The sequence below is a fragment of the Camelus ferus genome, chromosome 11 (assembly GCF_009834535.1).
Source record: "Camelus ferus isolate YT-003-E chromosome 11, BCGSAC_Cfer_1.0, whole genome shotgun sequence".
NCBI classification, from domain to species: domain Eukaryota; kingdom Metazoa; phylum Chordata; class Mammalia; order Artiodactyla; family Camelidae; genus Camelus; species Camelus ferus.
This window is the reverse complement of record NC_045706.1, coordinates 62,097,921-62,116,557: the sequence shown is the minus strand read 5'-3', so window position 1 is coordinate 62,116,557 and position 18,637 is coordinate 62,097,921. Positions and strand designations below refer to the sequence as shown.

General features: G+C 36.6%; 1 protein-coding gene and 1 non-coding gene across 5 annotated transcripts in view; one reads left to right on the top strand and one right to left on the bottom strand.

The window, feature by feature from the left end:
- PARG (poly(ADP-ribose) glycohydrolase) overlaps positions 1 to 18,637 on the top strand; it is a 109,267-nt gene that overhangs the window by 513 nt on the left and 90,117 nt on the right. For all 4 annotated transcript variants that reach the window (XM_014562648.2, XM_032491682.1, XM_006188777.3 and 1 more), the window contains exons 2-6: positions 7,592 to 7,658; positions 8,273 to 9,259; positions 10,211 to 10,394; positions 14,980 to 15,102; positions 15,227 to 15,310. In XM_014562648.2, coding sequence (XP_014418134.2) covers positions 7,621 to 7,658; positions 8,273 to 9,259; positions 10,211 to 10,394; positions 14,980 to 15,102; positions 15,227 to 15,310 — 1,416 coding nt within the window. In that variant the 5' untranslated portion in view covers positions 7,592 to 7,620. The remainder of the gene's footprint in view (positions 1 to 7,591; positions 7,659 to 8,272; positions 9,260 to 10,210; positions 10,395 to 14,979; positions 15,103 to 15,226; positions 15,311 to 18,637) is intronic.
- TRNAA-CGC lies at positions 5,451 to 5,522 on the bottom strand. Its single transcript has one exon. It is a non-coding gene; the product is annotated as a tRNA-Ala (tRNA).

Sequence of the window (18,637 nt, the reverse complement as noted above, 5' to 3'; positions counted from 1 at the left end):
GTACGTGGGGAAATAAAGCTCTTTGTCCTTCGCCTCGGCCCAAACCTCTTCTTGGTCTTTGAGGACCCAGGGACTCCAGCCACCCTCCCCCCCTTTTGGTCTGGTGTGCACCACTCTGAACGCTGAGGTCCCCGTGCTGAGCCACCAAGGCCACTAGTGGGGAATTGGGGCCGAAATTTTCCTGTGGCGATTGGTGGTGTGAGAAACCCTGATGAGAAGTCACTCACTGGGCGGGAAGTGGCAAGGGATTCCACCTGTTTGCTTTCCTCGGGTTTGACGGAGAAATTGCGTCAGTCGTTAAGGAGGTTTAATTGTGTATATGAAGCTTCAGCCTCTAGATGGAAAGAAAGCTACGAAGAAAGTCGCAACTTCCCTCAGTTTAGATTCTAAGTCCTTGGGTGCAGAGATGTTACACTTAACTGGCATTGTACTTGTCTCTGGCCTACAGTGTTGAACAAGGGTAACTTGGCTTCTGTCTTCAGACCCTTAAATCTATCAAGAGATAGACAGTTACAGAAGTCAACATAATAAAGGGTAATGGATGTTTCCAAACATGAAGAAAACAGATTGTTATGGTAGAAAGTCAGGTGTTTGTGGTGGGATCAAAGATACTTTCCTAGACAGAAGATGAGAATCTTATTCTGAGAACAGAAGAGTGTTGAGGAGTTAGCTAGATGAAGAGGAAGTTAAGGAATGTTCCCAAAGTGCAGCTGACTCATATTGTCAACAGGGGAGAGTAGTGAGTAGTGGGGTTGCAAAGAGGTGGGCAAAAATCAGATCATACTGGACAATGCTAAGGGTTTTGAACTTTAAGGGCAATGAGAAACTATTAAAGGTTTTCTGTAGGGGAGTGACTTGATTGGAGATATATATATATTTTTTTTTAACTAAAATATGTGTATATACTTAAAGGTCCCTGTGGCTGATGTGTGGAAAATGAAGAATGGATTGAAAGGGAGCAGAAGTGCAGGCCCAAGACTGGTTAAGGAGTTAGTCTAGATGTGAGGTGATGATGGTTTATACCTGGCTGCAGGCAGTAGGAAAGGGGAAAAGTGTATGGACTCAGGAGAGAATGGTATACGTGGGTTTGTACCTCATAAGAAATATATCTGTGTTGGAAATATTAATTTGGGAGTTCTTTGCATAAACATGATAATTGATGATGTGGAAATAGATTAAATCATATAAAGCATGTAGCGAAAATAGAAGTGACCTAGGATGGAAACATTAGAAACACCACCATTTAAGAGTAGACTGAAGAAAAGCAGCCTGAGAAGTAGAGGGAGAGCCTGGCATTTGTCGCGTCATGCAGGGACGAGAGCGTTTCAAAAAGGATACGTTGGTCAACAGTATTAAGAGGCTGAGCAGAAGTCAAGCAGTGCCCTGGCAAGCAGTGTACACTTAGTTCTCTCAGGACTTAGAGGCAGTGGGGAGCAGGCGTGAACAATACTGAAGGATGAACAGGATTTGCTGAATAGATCAAGGCGAGAAAAAGTTATATAGACAGAGGGAAAGGCATGTGCAAATCGCGGTTTGACAGGAGCACAGAATGACAGGGCTGTCAGTTGAGGCTAGGAAGGGGGGCAAGAGCTTATTTTTCAACAAGCTCAAGTGCCATTTCAAGGAGTTTGGACTTTATTCTGTGGTTAATGGGGAACCACTAAAATCTTGTGGGAAATAGGATATCGTTTGGTTAATATTTTAGAAAAGATGTCTGGACTTTCCTGACTGCAACCCACAGTATGTCACTTGATACACAGTGTAGGAAATATTTTTATCTTCTGGTAAACATGCCATACTTATAACAAACATGTTTCAGGAAATAATGCTTAACCTTTACTGTGTCTGATGCATTCTCATGTTGTCTATATTATTTTATTAAAAAATGTTTGTCATCTGTTGTTTGTGAAACACTGAGTTGGAGAAGGTCAGGACAGTAGGCAAGGAGACCAGTGGCAGGAAACAAATGCAGTTGCCTAGTGAGTGATGTACCTGTTCTTTTAATGTTGGTGTTATTTTGAAGATGAGAAGGAAGGGATGAGTTTAAGATGTAGGATGTAGATTTCAGAGGATTTGTTGAAGGAGAGTGGACAGGAGGGGGAGCTGAGAGTGACCTCTAGGTACTGTGTCTGACTTCTGTAATCGGCTAATTTGTGGTCTGATTAACTTTATTTGCGTACAGAGCAGAAGGAGTGAGTTTGAGGTAATGGGAGCCAGTCAGTCCTCATTTATTGGATCTTCTGATTTTCTGCAGAAAGATTTTCTGCAGAAGAGGAACTAAATTAATACTTGGGCTGTACTTGTGTATGTATGTAAATATTTTCTGTATACCTGTCACAGGACACCAATGAACGAAGTGTTCCAAGTCTAAATTGTATCAAAATCTATTGTTTCAAATTTTGAAATTCTCTTAGGAACTCAACATTTGAAATTTTTATGTATAGTTATCCTAGGAGAAGTAAGTGAGAAAGGGAAATGGATATTTATTTAGTATCTTTAAATTTTTGTTATCTTCCTGGGCATATATCTTATATCGATTGAAATCTACAAATCTGCACATGGGCAGAACTCAGCGCATTCACATTCCGATGAGGAATGCTTTGTCCAGTTGGATTGCTGTAGGAGCTCCCCTTTTCTGCCTGTTATAACTACCTAGAGTTGCTCTGCCCACTCCAGGGTTAGTCCAAGTGTAGGTCAGTGTTGGGTGGGTGGGGGACTGGGACTGCTTGTCCTCCATTCCCCTTACTCTTGCAGCCTCAGTGCTGTCAAAAGCATCTTTAAACCCCTTTCCTCATCTCAAAAGACCCCCACTGTCCATTGCTCTTTGGTCTCACCACACCCTTTTGTCCATGCCTTATCTTGTTGCTGCTGGAGGAAAGAGACTTTTTGTGAAGGTGAGGTGTCCCTTTAAATGCAGGTGAATTTTACTGCACTTTGTGCCTTTTTCCTGTATCTCTAGTGCCTAATTGAATGATTTGCTCACTGAAACAGGCTGGTCAGCTGAATGAGGTTACTGATGAGATTATGTGTAAATGGTGTAGTCAGAGTGAAGTTGGAGAACTGATCGCAGTGAAAAAAGAGATTGGATGGAAATGTTGGGAGAGAATACATTTGTTGGGTTTCTGCCTTGTGAGCCTGGACACAAATTTTCTCTCATCTACGTAAGCATTGGAAATAGGTATTGTTAACCACATCTTATAGGTGAGGAAATAAAGGCTCAAAGAAATGAAGTACGTACTACTACATGACTGAGCAAAGATCTCAGTCCAAGGATTCTGTTTGACTCCAGACCTTGTATCAGTCTCATCACTTCCTATTGCCTCCCTGTTTGCTGTGAATACGTCTAGTTAAAAGAAATTCCCTGGAACCTGGGAAGCATCATTTTATGCTTACTTCAGGAATAAGAGGAGTACAGCTGAAGCAGTCCTGTGATGTGTTGTGAAAGAAATCTTTGGAAGCCAGAAGTAGTGGTTTTGGAAAGAGAGAGGCTATCCTTATTTGGGGCCCTCTGAAGGACTGAGGACTGTTTTATTAGCAGGAAGTATCGGTCCCTAAACTTTTTTTTTTCCAGTTTTATTATGTAGAATTACTACAGTTCGACTGCACATACACGTTATCTTGCATGTAAATACATATAAACAGTATACTGCACATTTTTTGGTTTTCATGTATGTACTAATTATTGATTCTAAGAACCGTTTAGATCTTTAGCTTTGTAAACTTACATAGTTATCAAAGGAATAAAGCCTACTACAAAGTAAGAATCAATAGAATGCAATAATCCAATCATAAAGGACAGTCAAATGTGCTTACACATAAGAAATCAAAATAATAATTAGTTCATTTGTGTCCTTATTATTACTGTTATTATTTTTTAGATTCTTTATATAAATAATGTCATGTGGCATTTTTCTTTCTCTTTTTGGCCCACTTCACTTTGAATGACAGTCTTCAGGTCCATCCATATTGCTGCAAATGGCATTAATCTATTCTTTTTTATGGCTGAATAGTGTTCCATTGTATATATGTACCACATCTTCTTTATCCAGTCATCTATTAATGTACATTTGGGTTGTTTCCATGTCTTGGCTATCGAAAATAGTGCTGCTATGAACGTTGGGGTGCATGTGTCTTTTTGAATTTTATTTTTCTCTGGATATATTGCCCAGGAATGGGATTGCTGGATCACGTGGTAAGTCTATTTTCAGTTTTTTTAAGGAACCTCCATACTGTCCTCCACAGTGGCTCCACCAATCTACACTCCCACTCACAGTGTAGGAGGGTTCCCCTTTCTCCACACCATCTCCAGCATCTATCATTTGTAGACTTTTCAGTGATGGCCATTCTGGCTGGTGTGAAGTGATATCTCATTGAAGTTTTGATCTGCATTTCTCTGACAATTAGCGATGCTGAACATTTTTTCATGTGCCTATTGGCCATTTGTATGTCTTCATTGGAGAATTGCTTGTCCAGGTCTTCTGCCCATTTTTGGATTGTGTTGCTTGTTTCTTTGATATTAAGGTGTATGAGCTGTTTGTATATTTTGGAAATTAGTCCCTTGTCAGTCACATCGTTTGCAAGTATTTTCTCCTATTCTTTTTGTTTTGCTGATGGTATCCTTAGCTGTGCAAAAGCTTTTAAGTTTAATTAGATCCCATTTGTTTATTTTTGCTTTTAATTCCAATATTCCAGGAGCTGGTCCGAAAAATATATTGCTGTAATATATGTCTGCAAGTGTTCTGCCTATGTTTTCCTCTAGGAGTTTTATAGTATCTGGTCTTACATCTAGGTCTTTAATCCATTTTGAGTTTATTTTTGTACATGGTGTTAGGGAATATTCTAATTTCAGTCTTTTACAGGTAGCTGCCCAGTTTTCCCAGTACCACTTATTAAAGAGACCATCTTTTCTCCATTGTATATTCTTGCCTCCTTTGTCATACATTAGTTGACCACATGTACGTGGGTTTATTTCTGGACTTCCTATCCTGTTCCATTGATTTATGTGTCTGTTTTTGAGCCAGTACCATACTGTTTTGATTACTGTAGCTTTATAGTATAGTCTGAAGTCAGGGAACATGATTCCTCCATCTCCATTCTACTTTTTCAATATTGTTTTGGCTCAGTTCCTCAACTCTTGCTTCTCCTCCTTCATCCTGTTCTCAGGCTTCAGGAATTGTAATAGGAAACCTGAAGCTAGACAGAGAACACATTCTCAGTGTCAGAGCTGCAGAAGAGAGCCCGCTCCTTCAACTACACTGGAACACTCTCTGTAATTTTTGTATGGAATGATGTTGCATGCACTCTTTAGGGTCTGTGGACTTGTCATAGTGCCGTGCTTTATGCGTGTTGTAGGAACCTAGCCATTGCACACCATTTACTCTTTAAAAAAAATTTTTTTTCTGGGTAGGGGGTGGTAATCCGGTTTGTTTGTTTATTCATTTATTTTTAAATGGCGGTACTGGGGATTGAACCCAGGACCTCGTGCATGCGGGGCACACACTCTACCACTGAGTTATACCCCCTTGCCCCCCCCCATTTACTCTTTACATTTATGGAAAAAGATATTTTAAATTCTACACTGACTCAAAAAACGAATTTTTTTTTGGCTCATTGCGAACTTGTACTTTGAGGATTTTCTATTCTTGCTGTGTTTTATGTAATTAAATAGAGAAGATGGAACTATAGAAAAAAATCTCAAAATCAGGTAGTTCATCCTCTTACTCCCTTGCGACTGAAGCTCATTTTTTTCTCTGAAGCCTGATTTGCTGTAGGAGTACTAACTTAATAAAATTAAAGTAATAGTGTTTAACAAGAAATATATATATATATATATTTTTGTGATAGAAATAATTTAAAAATGCTAAGCAAATATTTTTTACTAGTTTGATGTTAGTATTTTGTGGAAAGTGTAAATAGTATTGGCACTCAAATACAGTAAAAAATAAATTATTGATTTTCATCTATTTGTGACAGCATCTGTTTTGCTCATGCTGTGGTGTTTGAGGGGACATAGGTGAATGAGAAGAGTCTATGACCTAGGTGCTAGATTTTTACCTTGCAATTTAGACAGTCGTTGAGAATGTTCAAGATTTTGTGTTTTCTTATACGAAAATGTTATATAGTGTAATCTGTACACAGTACATTAAATTTTGAAAACATGCTTAAATTTCTAACGTTTATATAAATTGTGGTTTGTGTTTATTTATGTTACATTTCCCCCTCCTGAATCATCAGTTCTACTTTTGCTGCTGTCTGCTGTTCATTTCTATCTAGTTATCTCTTTGGCATTTCAAATTTGGTGTGTTCAGAATTAACCTAATCGTATTCCCCCCTGAATCTAGTTCTTTTGTATTCTGTTTCTATTTGATGCTGTCACCATCTTTCAGGTCTCTCAGGCTTAAAGCTTAGTGTCTCTTTTAACTTCTCCTATCATTGTGAAATCTGTAATGACTCACATCTCAACTTTTACTCTGTGTTTTCCCAAGGACTAGTTTTGGCCCTCAGCCAATAGCTCTCCAACCTTGCTGATCATCAGAATCACTTTGTGAAGAAAACGTAGATTCCAGCTCCCCTCAGGCCTCCATCACCACATATAGATTTTGATTCAGTAGGTCTGGATGTGGCCCTCAGATCCATTTGTTACCAGCCTCCTGGTCATTCAGTTGGTTTGGGAACCATGACCCAGAGCAATAGCTTCTACTAATAGGCGCTTCCCTCTTGTCCCTTCACCTTTGCCCTCCAGGCTATGTATCCTGCCTGACTGGGAGCCTCCTAGATATGGACTCTGGAAGCACAGCTCTGAGTGTGACTCTTGACACTTCTTATTGTACTCTTTTTGTGGGTTGTTCAGGGATCTCCATGATACAGTCCTAGCTGACTTTTCAATCATTTTCTATGGCTTTCTTTATCTTTCTCTGCCATTGGTGCCATTGCTTTTGATGTTCCCTTTATATGACTACATGTTTATTCCTCGAGGCACAATTTAAGCATTTCTTATGAGATTATCCCACTTACTCTTATTTCCTAAAGTAGACTTTTCCTCAGAAATACCTTAATTCCTTATCAGAATCTCTTTTAATACTAAAGATAATTAAGGATTAACACTTACTAAGTATATATCAGATAATGCCCTCAGCACTTTGCACGGGTTGTTATTTAATTTAAACCTCACCATAAGCCCAGCAGAGATACTATTGATTTGCATGTTTACAGATAAGGAACCTGAGACACAGAGAAATGAGTCCTCACAAAGTCACAGAAGAATCCAGTAGGAGAGCCAGGGTTTGAATTCAGTAGGTCTGAGTGTGGCTCTCTGATCCATTTGTCGTCTGACTTCGCAGCCTATATTCTCATCCATTAAGCTAGACCAACTCTTTTAGGGTTGGGTCACTGTCTGTTCTGCGTCAGATGTATTTCTCTTTATGTTCCTGTGTTATCTCCCATTGCTTGATTGTGGAAGGAGTGATTGATCTTTGTTGAATGCACAGAATCAAGCACAATGCCTTACGTGTATATATGCTGCTATAGGTATCTTATCTTTGAAGGCATGCATGCATATACATTAATGTTTTGTTTTTGTTTGTTTTTACAGTTTTCAAACAAAAGACTATTACCAGTTGGATGGACACTAAAGGAGTCAAGACAGCTGAATCAGAAAGGTATAGAAACATGCTTATATAGAGAAATGAATGACATCATATATGAATATTTTATGGGGCTTCATGCTATTTTCTCTCCTTTTTTCTTTATCTGCATTTGTTCATTCTTTCAGTTTATAAATAATAATTTTTTTAGAATCTTCTACTTGCCAGGGATTGTCCAATATACTTAAGGTACAGAAATGAAAGAGGAGTCTCTGTCTTGAAGATGCTTATAGTGTAGTGGTGCTGATAAACACGAAAACCCATGATAATTACGTGGTGTGATAAATGCAACAGTAAAGGTATAAACAAGGTGCGGTGGTGGCTAGCATATAGAACAGGCAATCAGCTTTACCTTTGTAAGAAAGACTGCACGGAAGGCGAGTGAAGTTTAACACTGCACTCTGGTAGGTGTTTGCCAGGCAAACAGTTAGGGAAAGGGTGTTATAGGCCAATGTGCAGACATGGCATCATGAAAGAGCATGCTGTATGCTCAGGTAATCACAAATGGTTTAATTATTGCTGTGGCACTAAGAGTGCGTTCAGGTACATGATTTTTTTTTTGCATCGTAAGTTCTTTCTGTTGTATCATAAATTCTGTTGTATCATTAATTCTTTCTAATCTCTTGTAGTTTGCACAGTAAAGAAAACAACAACAAAAGAGAAGAATCCATGATGAGTTCTGTACAAAAAGATAACTTTTATCAACATAACATGGAAAAATTAGAGAATGTTTCTCAGCTAAGTTTTGATAAATCACCGGTTGAAAAAAGTACACAGTATTTGAACCAGCATCAGACTGCAGCTATGTGCAAGTGGCAGAATGAGGGGAAACATACAGAGCGGCTTCTGGAAAGTGAACCTCCAGCAGGAACTCTGGTACCAGAGCAGTTCAGTAATGCTAACATTGATCGGCCACCCCAAAATGATGATCACAGTGACACAAATAGTGAGGAAAGTAGAGATAATCAACAATTTTTGACACCTGTAAAGCTTGCAAATGCGAAGCAGACAGCAGAAGATGAACAGACCAGAGAAGCCAGAAGTCACCAGAAGTGCAGCAAGTCTTGTCATCCTGTGGAAGCCTGTGCAGGGTGTCGGCAGGAGGAGTTAGACGTGGTGCCAGAGAGTCCCTTGTCAGATATCGGCTCTGAGGATCTTGGTACTGGACTGAAAAATGCCAACAAATTGAGTAGACAAGAAAGCAGCCTGGGAAATTCTCCTCCACTTGAGAAAGAAAGTGAACCTGAGTCACCGATGGATGTAGATAATTCCAAAAATAGTTGTCAGGACTCAGAAGCAGATGAAGAGACAAGTCCAGGTTTTGATGAACAAGAAGATGGCAGTTCCCCCCAAACAGCAAATAAGCCTTCAAGGTTCCAAGCAAGAGAAGCGGACACCGAACTGAGGAAACGGTCCTCTGCTAAGGGAGGTGAAATTCGATTACATTTCCAATTTGAAGGAGGAGAGAGTTGCACTGGAATGAATGATTTAAATGTCAAACTACCTGGAAGTACTTCCAGCCTGAATGTAGAATGCAGAAACTCCAAGCAACATGGAAAAAAGGATTCGAAAATCACAGATCATTTCATGAGACTGCCCAAAGCAGAGGACAAAAGGTAATTTTTTTCCATCAAAAGTATCTCCAATACAAGGAGGGTAACACAAGGCAGATAGTAACCAAGTAATGGTTTACACCGAAGCAGGGAAATAGTTGTGTTTCTTATTAACTATTTATACTAAATTTAAACCTAGTCTCAAACTTTTCAATTCTGAAAAGCCCAGAAACAAAAAACAAGAAATAAATATTGTTAATGAGATTTTAATTTAATGAACCTTCCTCTGAGATTCATGGGAATTACTGGAACATAAATGTATTGATCATAGCTGCTGTTTTCTTAGGCCATTGTGTACCCGTTTTTTTTTTTTTTTTTTTTCCTTGTATATTCATTTTCTCTAATGCCCTTGACAGACAGGCAGGTGGTGTTGTACTCACTTCACAAATGAGAAAACTGAGATCTGGGTTTTGAATCCACTGGAATTATGTAATTTGTGGCTGGTTAAGCTGGGATTTAAATCCCAATCTGTCTGACTGCAAAAAAATGTAAAAATTATATTTTTGCTGTTATCCCATGTGGAGTCTTAAAGCCCACTTCATAATTTTTGTGATTTTTTTCTGGCAACGTGCCATAGTATGTTCACTTGATTGAAAATTACTGTCTTGAGTCCTGAAAAGTAGCTGATACTGTGAACTGTGACTCATTTGGCAGTGTCTGTATTCTGACATGTCCCCTTTTTCAGAAGGTAATTTATGTGTATTTGGAAATTCTTTCCACAGTCTATTGAAAATAAGCTCTTGGGTTTTACTATAAGCCTTATAAGGTTTTTGTTTTTGTTTTTGTTTTTGTTTTTTTGGTTATTTTTGTTTTTGTTTTTTGTAAATACCAAGTAGAAAGAGCAAGCTTGGCACATTTTAAACAATAATGTTCTGGGTAAGTTTTGTACTTGTGTATCCTAGTGAATTTAAACAATAAGTGGTTTGTGACTGAATACATTTGTTTTGACTTTAGAAAAGAACAGTGTGAAATCAAACATCAAAGAACAGAAAGGAAGATCCCTAAATACATTCCGCCTCACCTTTCTCCAGATAAGAAATGGCTTGGAACTCCTATTGAGGAGATGAGAAGAATGCCAAGGTGTGGGATCCGGCTGCCTCTCTTGAGACCATCTGCCAATCACACAGTGACTATTCGGGTAGGAGTTAGCTCTTACCTATAAAGAGAGAAGATGCCAACTCTTAATTTATTGCAATACTTATTAATGTGAAAAACAGACCAAGGCATAGAAAGTGCTTCTCTTTTCTGCACATATAAAGTACTGAGGAGTCTACAGGATGGAGAAATATAATGGTAGCTTATTTAATACAATACTTAACAAATCTATAAGATGAATCATTGTCAGATTATGAGGAAATTGAAATTTTTTGTATTTTTAAGAATATTGGATTTAAGAAAATACTCAGTTGACAATATTTATTGAGCACTCACTGCATGTTAGGTACTAAAATTCAAAGCTGTGTATGATTCAGTATCCTTAAATTATTCTCCAGTTTTACCCTCTTTTCTGAGCTTTCCCTTTTGCTAGACATCTTCATCACTGTCCCACAGGTATCGGAATTCAACATGTCGGAAACCAACCTCATTTTTAAAAATTGTGGTTAAATATACAAAATATGATATTTACCATAGTAACGATTTTTAAGTGTACTTTTCAGTGGCATTCACAGTGTTGTGCAGCCATTACTACTATCCATTTCCAGGAATTTTTTATCATCCCACACAGAAACTCTACCTACTAAACAATAACTTCTCATGCCTTACTCGCCCCTGGTAACCTTTTTTACACTTTCCATAGTTTCTTTTTTTCTTTTTAAGCAAAGCAACTTTATTGAAGTATATAAAATTTACCCATTTTGAATACTCAATTCAGTGATAGTTGATTTGCTGAGTTAGGCAGCTACCACCATAATCCAATTTTAGAAGATTTCTATCACTCATTGAGTAGTTTTAAATAGTCATCTCACTTATTAGTCTCTATTAGATTTCACAGGGACTACTTAAAAAAAAAATCCCTTTTCTTGTACGACTTCGTCTAGGTGTGATTAAATATCCTGAAGTACAGAATTCATTAGCCTGGTTGGGTAGAAGCAACACTGAGCAGGGTGGTTGGGTTTGAGCTGAGCTCCAAAAGAGAAGCAGAAATTTATGAGGTGGAGTTAGTAAGGCAAGGGAATTCCAGATGCATAACCTTTATAGGAAAAGGCTGTGTAGTTTAAATCCATGTTTAAGAAATGGAAAACAATTGGTTTGCTAGAGCTGAGAATTTGGATGGGAAAGAGAAGACCTGAAAAGTGGTTTGGGTCCACATCATAGAGGCTTTCAGGTGCCAGGAACTGGACTTGAGTTTATAGGAATTGGAAATTATTAAAATATCTGTGCAGACAATAGCTGTACTGTTTGTATAGCAGGATTAATCGGACAGTTCTCTGTAAGGAAAATTGAAGTGAGGATACATTGTAAACAGGGAAAGATAATGTAAAAGCTCAGGTAAGGGATGAAAAGTAAGGAGATGGTTATATTGTGCTACATGAAGATGGTTCAAGGGTTCTTTTGAAATTTGACTCAAGTTTCTTTTCTAAATTATATTTTTAACTGAAAAACCTATAATAAAAGAACTAACAAATACATTCAAATTTAAAAATTCTTAATACCATATTTTAACCAGCAAATTTTGCCAAGAAAACTCATTTTTGTGCAGACCATAGAATCAAGGTTCTATTGCCACTGCTGTGTGACTGAAGAATTTCTATAAGTATCAAAATAACAGTTTAAAAAAGTTACCATTTACAACTATTCAGGTGTGTGAATAGGATTTTCTTAATACTGGATAAGAGGTATAAACATAAATTAAGTAGTAGGTGGATGTAAGCTTTAGCTGTCATCTGTAACTCCCAGTTTCAATTTTTATGTTTCTTAAAATAGCCTCCTGGCCATTTATTGATGTTAGAATAACTAAAGTTAATGTAAAAATTATATTTATAAAAATAGCTTTTATTTGATTTAAATATAGTGATTTCATATCAGATTTCATAGGGAAAAAAGAGTTCTGCTACTTAAAACAGTTTGAAAATAACTAAATATAATAATTGTGGGAATATGAAAGAAAAATGGTTGCATCGTTTTGAAGTAAAATTGGTAGGACATGGTAAATTCTTAAGCATGGGTGATACGGAAAAAAGAGACATTGATAATGTGTGTAAAATTAAGAAAAGACTTGGGTGACTGCAAGATGTTAACACTGCAGATTGCAGTAAAGATTAATTGGAGGAGATAAGTGATTTTTTGACTTTTCCTGCTTCCTCTCTCCCACAGCCCACAAAGAAAACCTGAAGCATCTTATACCATCATTAATCTCTGTAATTACTGTTTATTTATTTGTTAGATAGCCAATGACCCATGAATTTATGAAGGTTTTATTTTATTACAAAAGTAATACAGGATCATTGAAAAAAAAAAAGCAACTGTTATGTGAAAGTATATACCTCAGGAAAGTCAAGTGTCTCATAGATCCATTCCCAGAGTTTAACAGTTCGGTGTATTTCCTTCCAGGTCCTTTTTCTTGAATATGGTAATGTGATATATATGTAATTAATATAATTAATAGTTATTAAATGAACAGTCCTTAGTTACATTTCTAAGATGCCAGATATTAATAATTACAGAATTTGAATTAATAAAATGAAGCTGATATTTAGCATTGGAAATGTAAGGCAGTCTGAAATTGCATGGACATTCAGTCAGTACTTGATTATCTGTAAACACACTCACGCCCACATGCACACAAAACACATACACACATATAGGCAAATACACACATAGATGCATGCACTCCACACACACACACCCATTTAGACAGATGGATGCACAGAGCATATTCTTACATATGTGTTCCCCTATGTGTGGAGCTCTATGGTACCTGTTTTTCCACCTCAGATTACATGGAACATCTTTACAGAATCACCTCTGGGGTCCCCGTATGGAGGTGCAAATACTTTAGGCACGATTGATGACTCAGCCAATTTTGACTCTTGACCATTCTTTCCTCCTTGGAATATTCTCCTCCTTTGGCTTCCTGGATACCATCTAATCCGAATTTTCTTCCTACCTCCTCAGCCACCTATGTTCCTTTTAGTTTTTTTTCTATATGTAGCCATTAAACATGGTTGGAGTTCCCCAAGGCTTTTTCATAGGTCCTTTTATCTTCCTCTTTCTCTGAACAGTCTTACATGTACTGATGATTTTACTGGTCATCTGGATAGATGGCCTACAAATTTATTTCTCTTGAGTTGCAGACATGTTATGAAGCTGTCTATTTGACAGTCTTTCATTCCATAAGCTGTTGCCTTCTTAAGGAACAATCTTCTTTCCACCTTTTCCTAGTTAACTTCTTTTTGTCCTTTGGAGTTGAGCTCAATTGCTACTTCCTCAAAGAAGCTTCCCTAAGCTCACCAGATAAATTAAAGTCGTTTGGAAAGGTTCTCATTACACTATGAACCTCTCATTCATAGCATCTTACAGTTGAAATTTTGTATTTATTTTTGCGATTATTTGATGATCTTCAATGAAGTTCTCATTCATGCTACAGCATGGATGAACCTTGAAAACATTATGGTAAATGAGAGGCCAGACACAAAGGGTCACATATTGTATGATTCCATTTATACGAAATGTGCAGATTAGGACATTAAAAAAAATCTTCGTCCTTAAACATTTACTTAATGTTTATTATAAGCAGTGTATGTGTGTGTGTGTGTGTGTGTGTGTATATATATATATATTTTTTTTTTTTTTAGCATACACAGTTGACCCTTGAACACCTCGAGGGTTAGGGATGCTGACCCTCCAGGCAGTCGAAAATCTGAGTTTACCTGTATAGTTGGCCCTCCATATCCAAGCTTCACCATCCACAGGTTCAGTCAACTGCTGATTGTGTAGTACTGTAGTATTTATTGAAAAAAATCCTTCTGTGAGTGGACCCATGCAGTTCAAACCCATGTTGTTCAGGCGTCAACTGTACACATGTATACACTTACACATCTTAAAAACACATGTCAGCTTGTTGTAAATATTCAAAATACAGAGTTAATATAGTTATTCTGAAGAAGTTTAGAGTCTAGTGCATGAAGGGAAAAAAAGTGTTTTAGTATGATAATGATCTTAATAAAACAAGAAGGAATAAGCTTACTGCCTATTAGAAAGTTTTTAAAGACTTCTTAGAGGAAATGAAAATTGAGCTGAGTCTTGAAGGTCAGAATAGATGTTTAACCAGAGAGTATTTTGGGTGAGAGAGGGTGTTGAGAACTAGGAACATCATTTAGAATCAAAATATAGGCAGAGGGGAGCCATTATAGGATTAGAAGCTTGGGAATACTGTAGAAAGATAATGTTATTCCCAAGTTGGGCAAAGGGTTTTATGGGGGATGAATGTGTCTGGGAGCAGTTGGAATTAGGGCAAGGGATAGAAAACTGTTGGCAGGAGTTCAGGCAAGGAAGAATTGAGGACCAGGAGGCTAGGTGGGATAAAGATAGAATACCCAGGACATGGTGACTTGGAAACTGATTACTTGGAGGTAAGGAGTGTGAAGAACTGAAAAGGACTTAGGAGATTTCTTGCCTAGGATCTGGTCTGCATTTGCTTTGGCTGCTTTCCTTGGATCATTTTGTAGAAGGCACACCTAGTTTTTATGCACTTACAGTTTTCTTGTTTACCTGTATTTCAGGTAGATCTTTTGCGAGCAGGAGAAGTTCCTAAACCTTTCCCAACACATTTTAAAGATTTGTGGGACAACAAGCATGTTAAGATGCCTTGTTCAGAACAAAACTTGTACCCTGTGGAAGATGAGGTAAGAACGAAACCGATATTCTCTTAGTCTCTGAAAAATATTTTATTACTTGCTTGAGTTCCTTCTGATTCTCTGATGTAAAAGAACTTAGAGTAGTTTCCTCATGTTTTTCTTTTCCTTAAAGAATGGTGAGCGAACTGCAGGGAGCCGGTGGGAGCTCATTCAGACTGCACTTCTCAACAAATTCACTCGACCCCAAAACCTGAAGGTGGGTTCTTTTGCTATTCTTGTCTCTTACCTGTAATTCTTAGAGGTGAGCCCTGGTCTCCTCCCTCAGAGACATTTTTTGATCTTTAATAAAGTCAGGTAGCAGCATTATTTATATGTAAAGTGCTTGCTTCCTGAAGAACTCTCTTTAGAGACTTTCTTGGTTTCCACTCCATCACTAGGAAATGAGTTGAAGAATTGAGTTGTAAATGACTTGCCTGGAGCCACAGAGTACAATTTGGAGAACCAGGAATAAGACCTCTGTTTCTTGATTCCCCATCCAATTTCCTTCAGTCCTAGCTTCTCTTTTATTTTTGTTTTAGAATTATGCTCCCGAAATGTCTTTAAAAGTAAATCAGGGAAGAATTATGACTTCAGCAGTATTTGCCCAAAGGGAAGCTGAGTTTCCTAATGATTAAAGTATACATTAAGCATTTCTGTTTTTTATTGCCCTTAATATAGCTTCTAGCAGTTTCATAATTTATTTATTAATCTTATGTTTTGGCAATAATTTATTTTTTGGTTAAAAAAATACTTCATTTAAGACTGTAAGGCCATTCGATTTTTTCCCCTCATATTTAAAATATGGCTGAGTATATGTTTATTTTTTTGCACTATAGCCTTATGTAAACTTGTAAAATTTTTATAACCATAACAGATTTTTTTTATACTTCTGAGAGAGTTTGTTGTGTGCAGTTTCTCAGGTTTTATATTTTTCCATTTCTACTTAACAAGTTCTTAAACTTTCTGTACCTTTTCTAGAGCTCTTTTTCTTTCTCAACATGAAAAACATTGGTATGTTGTGCCATAACGTATTTTGAAAATTTCATTTCTTAGGGACAGTGTTTCTCAATCTTATAATGTACTCTTTTTAAATGGGAGAAATTCTCAGGGTCTGCCAGAGTTTACTTATTTTCAGTATAATGTTAATTACATATATACAAACATAAAACCACATATAAACTCTTTGTACTTACAGTATCCAGCTATGTCAGTTTGATTTTTTTTCTCCATTTTAAACATCATGAGCCACCATTTCAGTTGTGTTCATTGTCATGGTGAAAGCAATTTGTAATCGGTATTCCTTTTTTTGTACAGAAGTTTTTTAACCCCCGCAAAATAGTATGCTGAGAAACTTAAAAAAAAACACTCTATAAAGAAAAAATTCTTCACTTTGTATTTACTACTTCTCTTACTAATTACAAACAGTTGGTGGGTGCTGGTAGAGGCCAAGGTGGGATCTGTATGCAGAACGTTAGCTTGCAAACAAATATGATAGTGACCACTTTGGCTCAGCTTCTTTAGAATTTGACATTCTTATACTGCAGTGTATCTTAGGATGGCTCAATCTTTCCACTGTTTTTATCTATTTAAAGTACTAGCCTTTATTCCTACAGTGCTTTATTTTTGGCCTTTGTATTCATTCTGAAACCATAATTATAAACTCACAAACACAGAAACAGGCCACCTAAGAATACTATCCAAACTCCATTTGAAGAACCCTGTCTTGGGGCCTTTATGGTCTCATAAACAGGATTATTGAAGAATTTTCATATTTTTTCTTTAAGCACAAATGCAGAATAATCATAGTGTCCTGAATTATATTCCTGCTCACCTCTTTTAGCAATTCCTTCATATGCCATGATTACTTTAGGAAGGGGTGATTGCTTTAATTTAAAAAAAAATGTTTATTTTATTGAGTTATAGTCAGTTTACAATGTTGTGTCAATTTCCAGTGTAGAGCACAATGTTTCAGTTATACATGAATATACATATATTCATTGTCGCATTCTTTTTCACCGTGAGCTACCACAAAATCTTGTATATATTTCCCTGTGCTATCTTTCTTGTTTATTTTATGGTAGATTCAACAGAAGAAAGTAACCCAGTGAAATTTTCTTCTCTCTGCTAATGGTAATTGTTTTCTTTCCTGAAAGAACACTATGAGAGGGAGGGGGAAACATTAAATCTGTCTTATTGAATATAATAATCTTTTTGCTGTTTTTATGCCATTTGATGTTAAGAGGGATTAGAAATGTTAAAAGTTTAAAAAAGTTGTATAACTGAACTATTACACTGTACACCAGAAATTGACCATACTTCAATTAAAAAAAAGTTTAAAAAAAGAATAATGTCCTCAAAAATTGACTTACAATGTAATGTTTCCATAAATAATGTGTCTGATAATTTGCAAAGAGTAGACTTCTTTGTACTTTATCTAATTGTGCTTATTATGAATTATGAACTGACAAAAACCTCAGTATTTGATAGCTAAGAATATAGAGTAGCATTCAGTTTTTTTCTAGTGATGGGGACCTCACAGGAGAACTAATTCTGAGACCTGAAGTAAAAGTAAATATTAGGAGTTAATGCTCATTATAAAACCTCATGAAAGAATAAGAGTGTACATGCTATTTAAAATGTTTTTCTGTATCAACTTTGAGGAATAATTACGTATAATAAAGTGCAACTTCTTAAAAAATGTAATTTGATTGAGGTTTAACATTTGCATATACCTTGAAGCCCCCAGTACAATCAAGATACAAAACATTCCTGTCACCCGCTAAAGATTCTTCTTACCCCTTTACGGTCAATTTCCTCCTTCTGCACTGATCCTGGGGAACTATTGATCTACTTTTTAAAAAAACTATAGATTAGTTTACATTTTACGTGAACAGAATCATATAGTATATATGCTAGTCTATCTGGCTCCTTTCACTTAGAATGGAGATTTTTGAGATTCATCCATGTTGTTGAGTGTATCTGTAGTTTATTCCAGTAAATGCATTGTTTGTCCATTCATCTGTTGATAGACATTGCTATTTAAAACTTTGTCTGAGGTTCTGAAATCAGATACCAATGATCAGAAAAAAAAAGTCCCTAAAATCTTTTCTTTCCTGATGGAAAATTTTGTATTAAGGCTGTAAGAGAAAAATAAAAGCTTTTTCTTGCCATGCTATTTTATGGTTGATGCTTTTTCTCTTCCTTTTTGAAGGAATTTGGATATCTTCTGATTCCAAGTAAATAATACACATCTTGTTGGTTCATTTTTTAACCTAGATGCTTGGTGATCATTTCTGTGGCATGAAATATTTTTCAGGAAGCTCTATGGCAGAGTGTTAATTTTTAAAAAATTCTTCAATGATGAGGAAATTTGGAAAGTTTATAGTACTAATCTAACACAAGTGTTTTTTAGACTTAGATTGCCAGTATACTTTTGCTATTGGGGGGGTGTGCGTTATGATTATAAATGGTTTTTAATAAATTCTATGTTTTACTTCTTTATTAATTTAATATGTATATTATAAAATGTGATCAAAATGGAAAT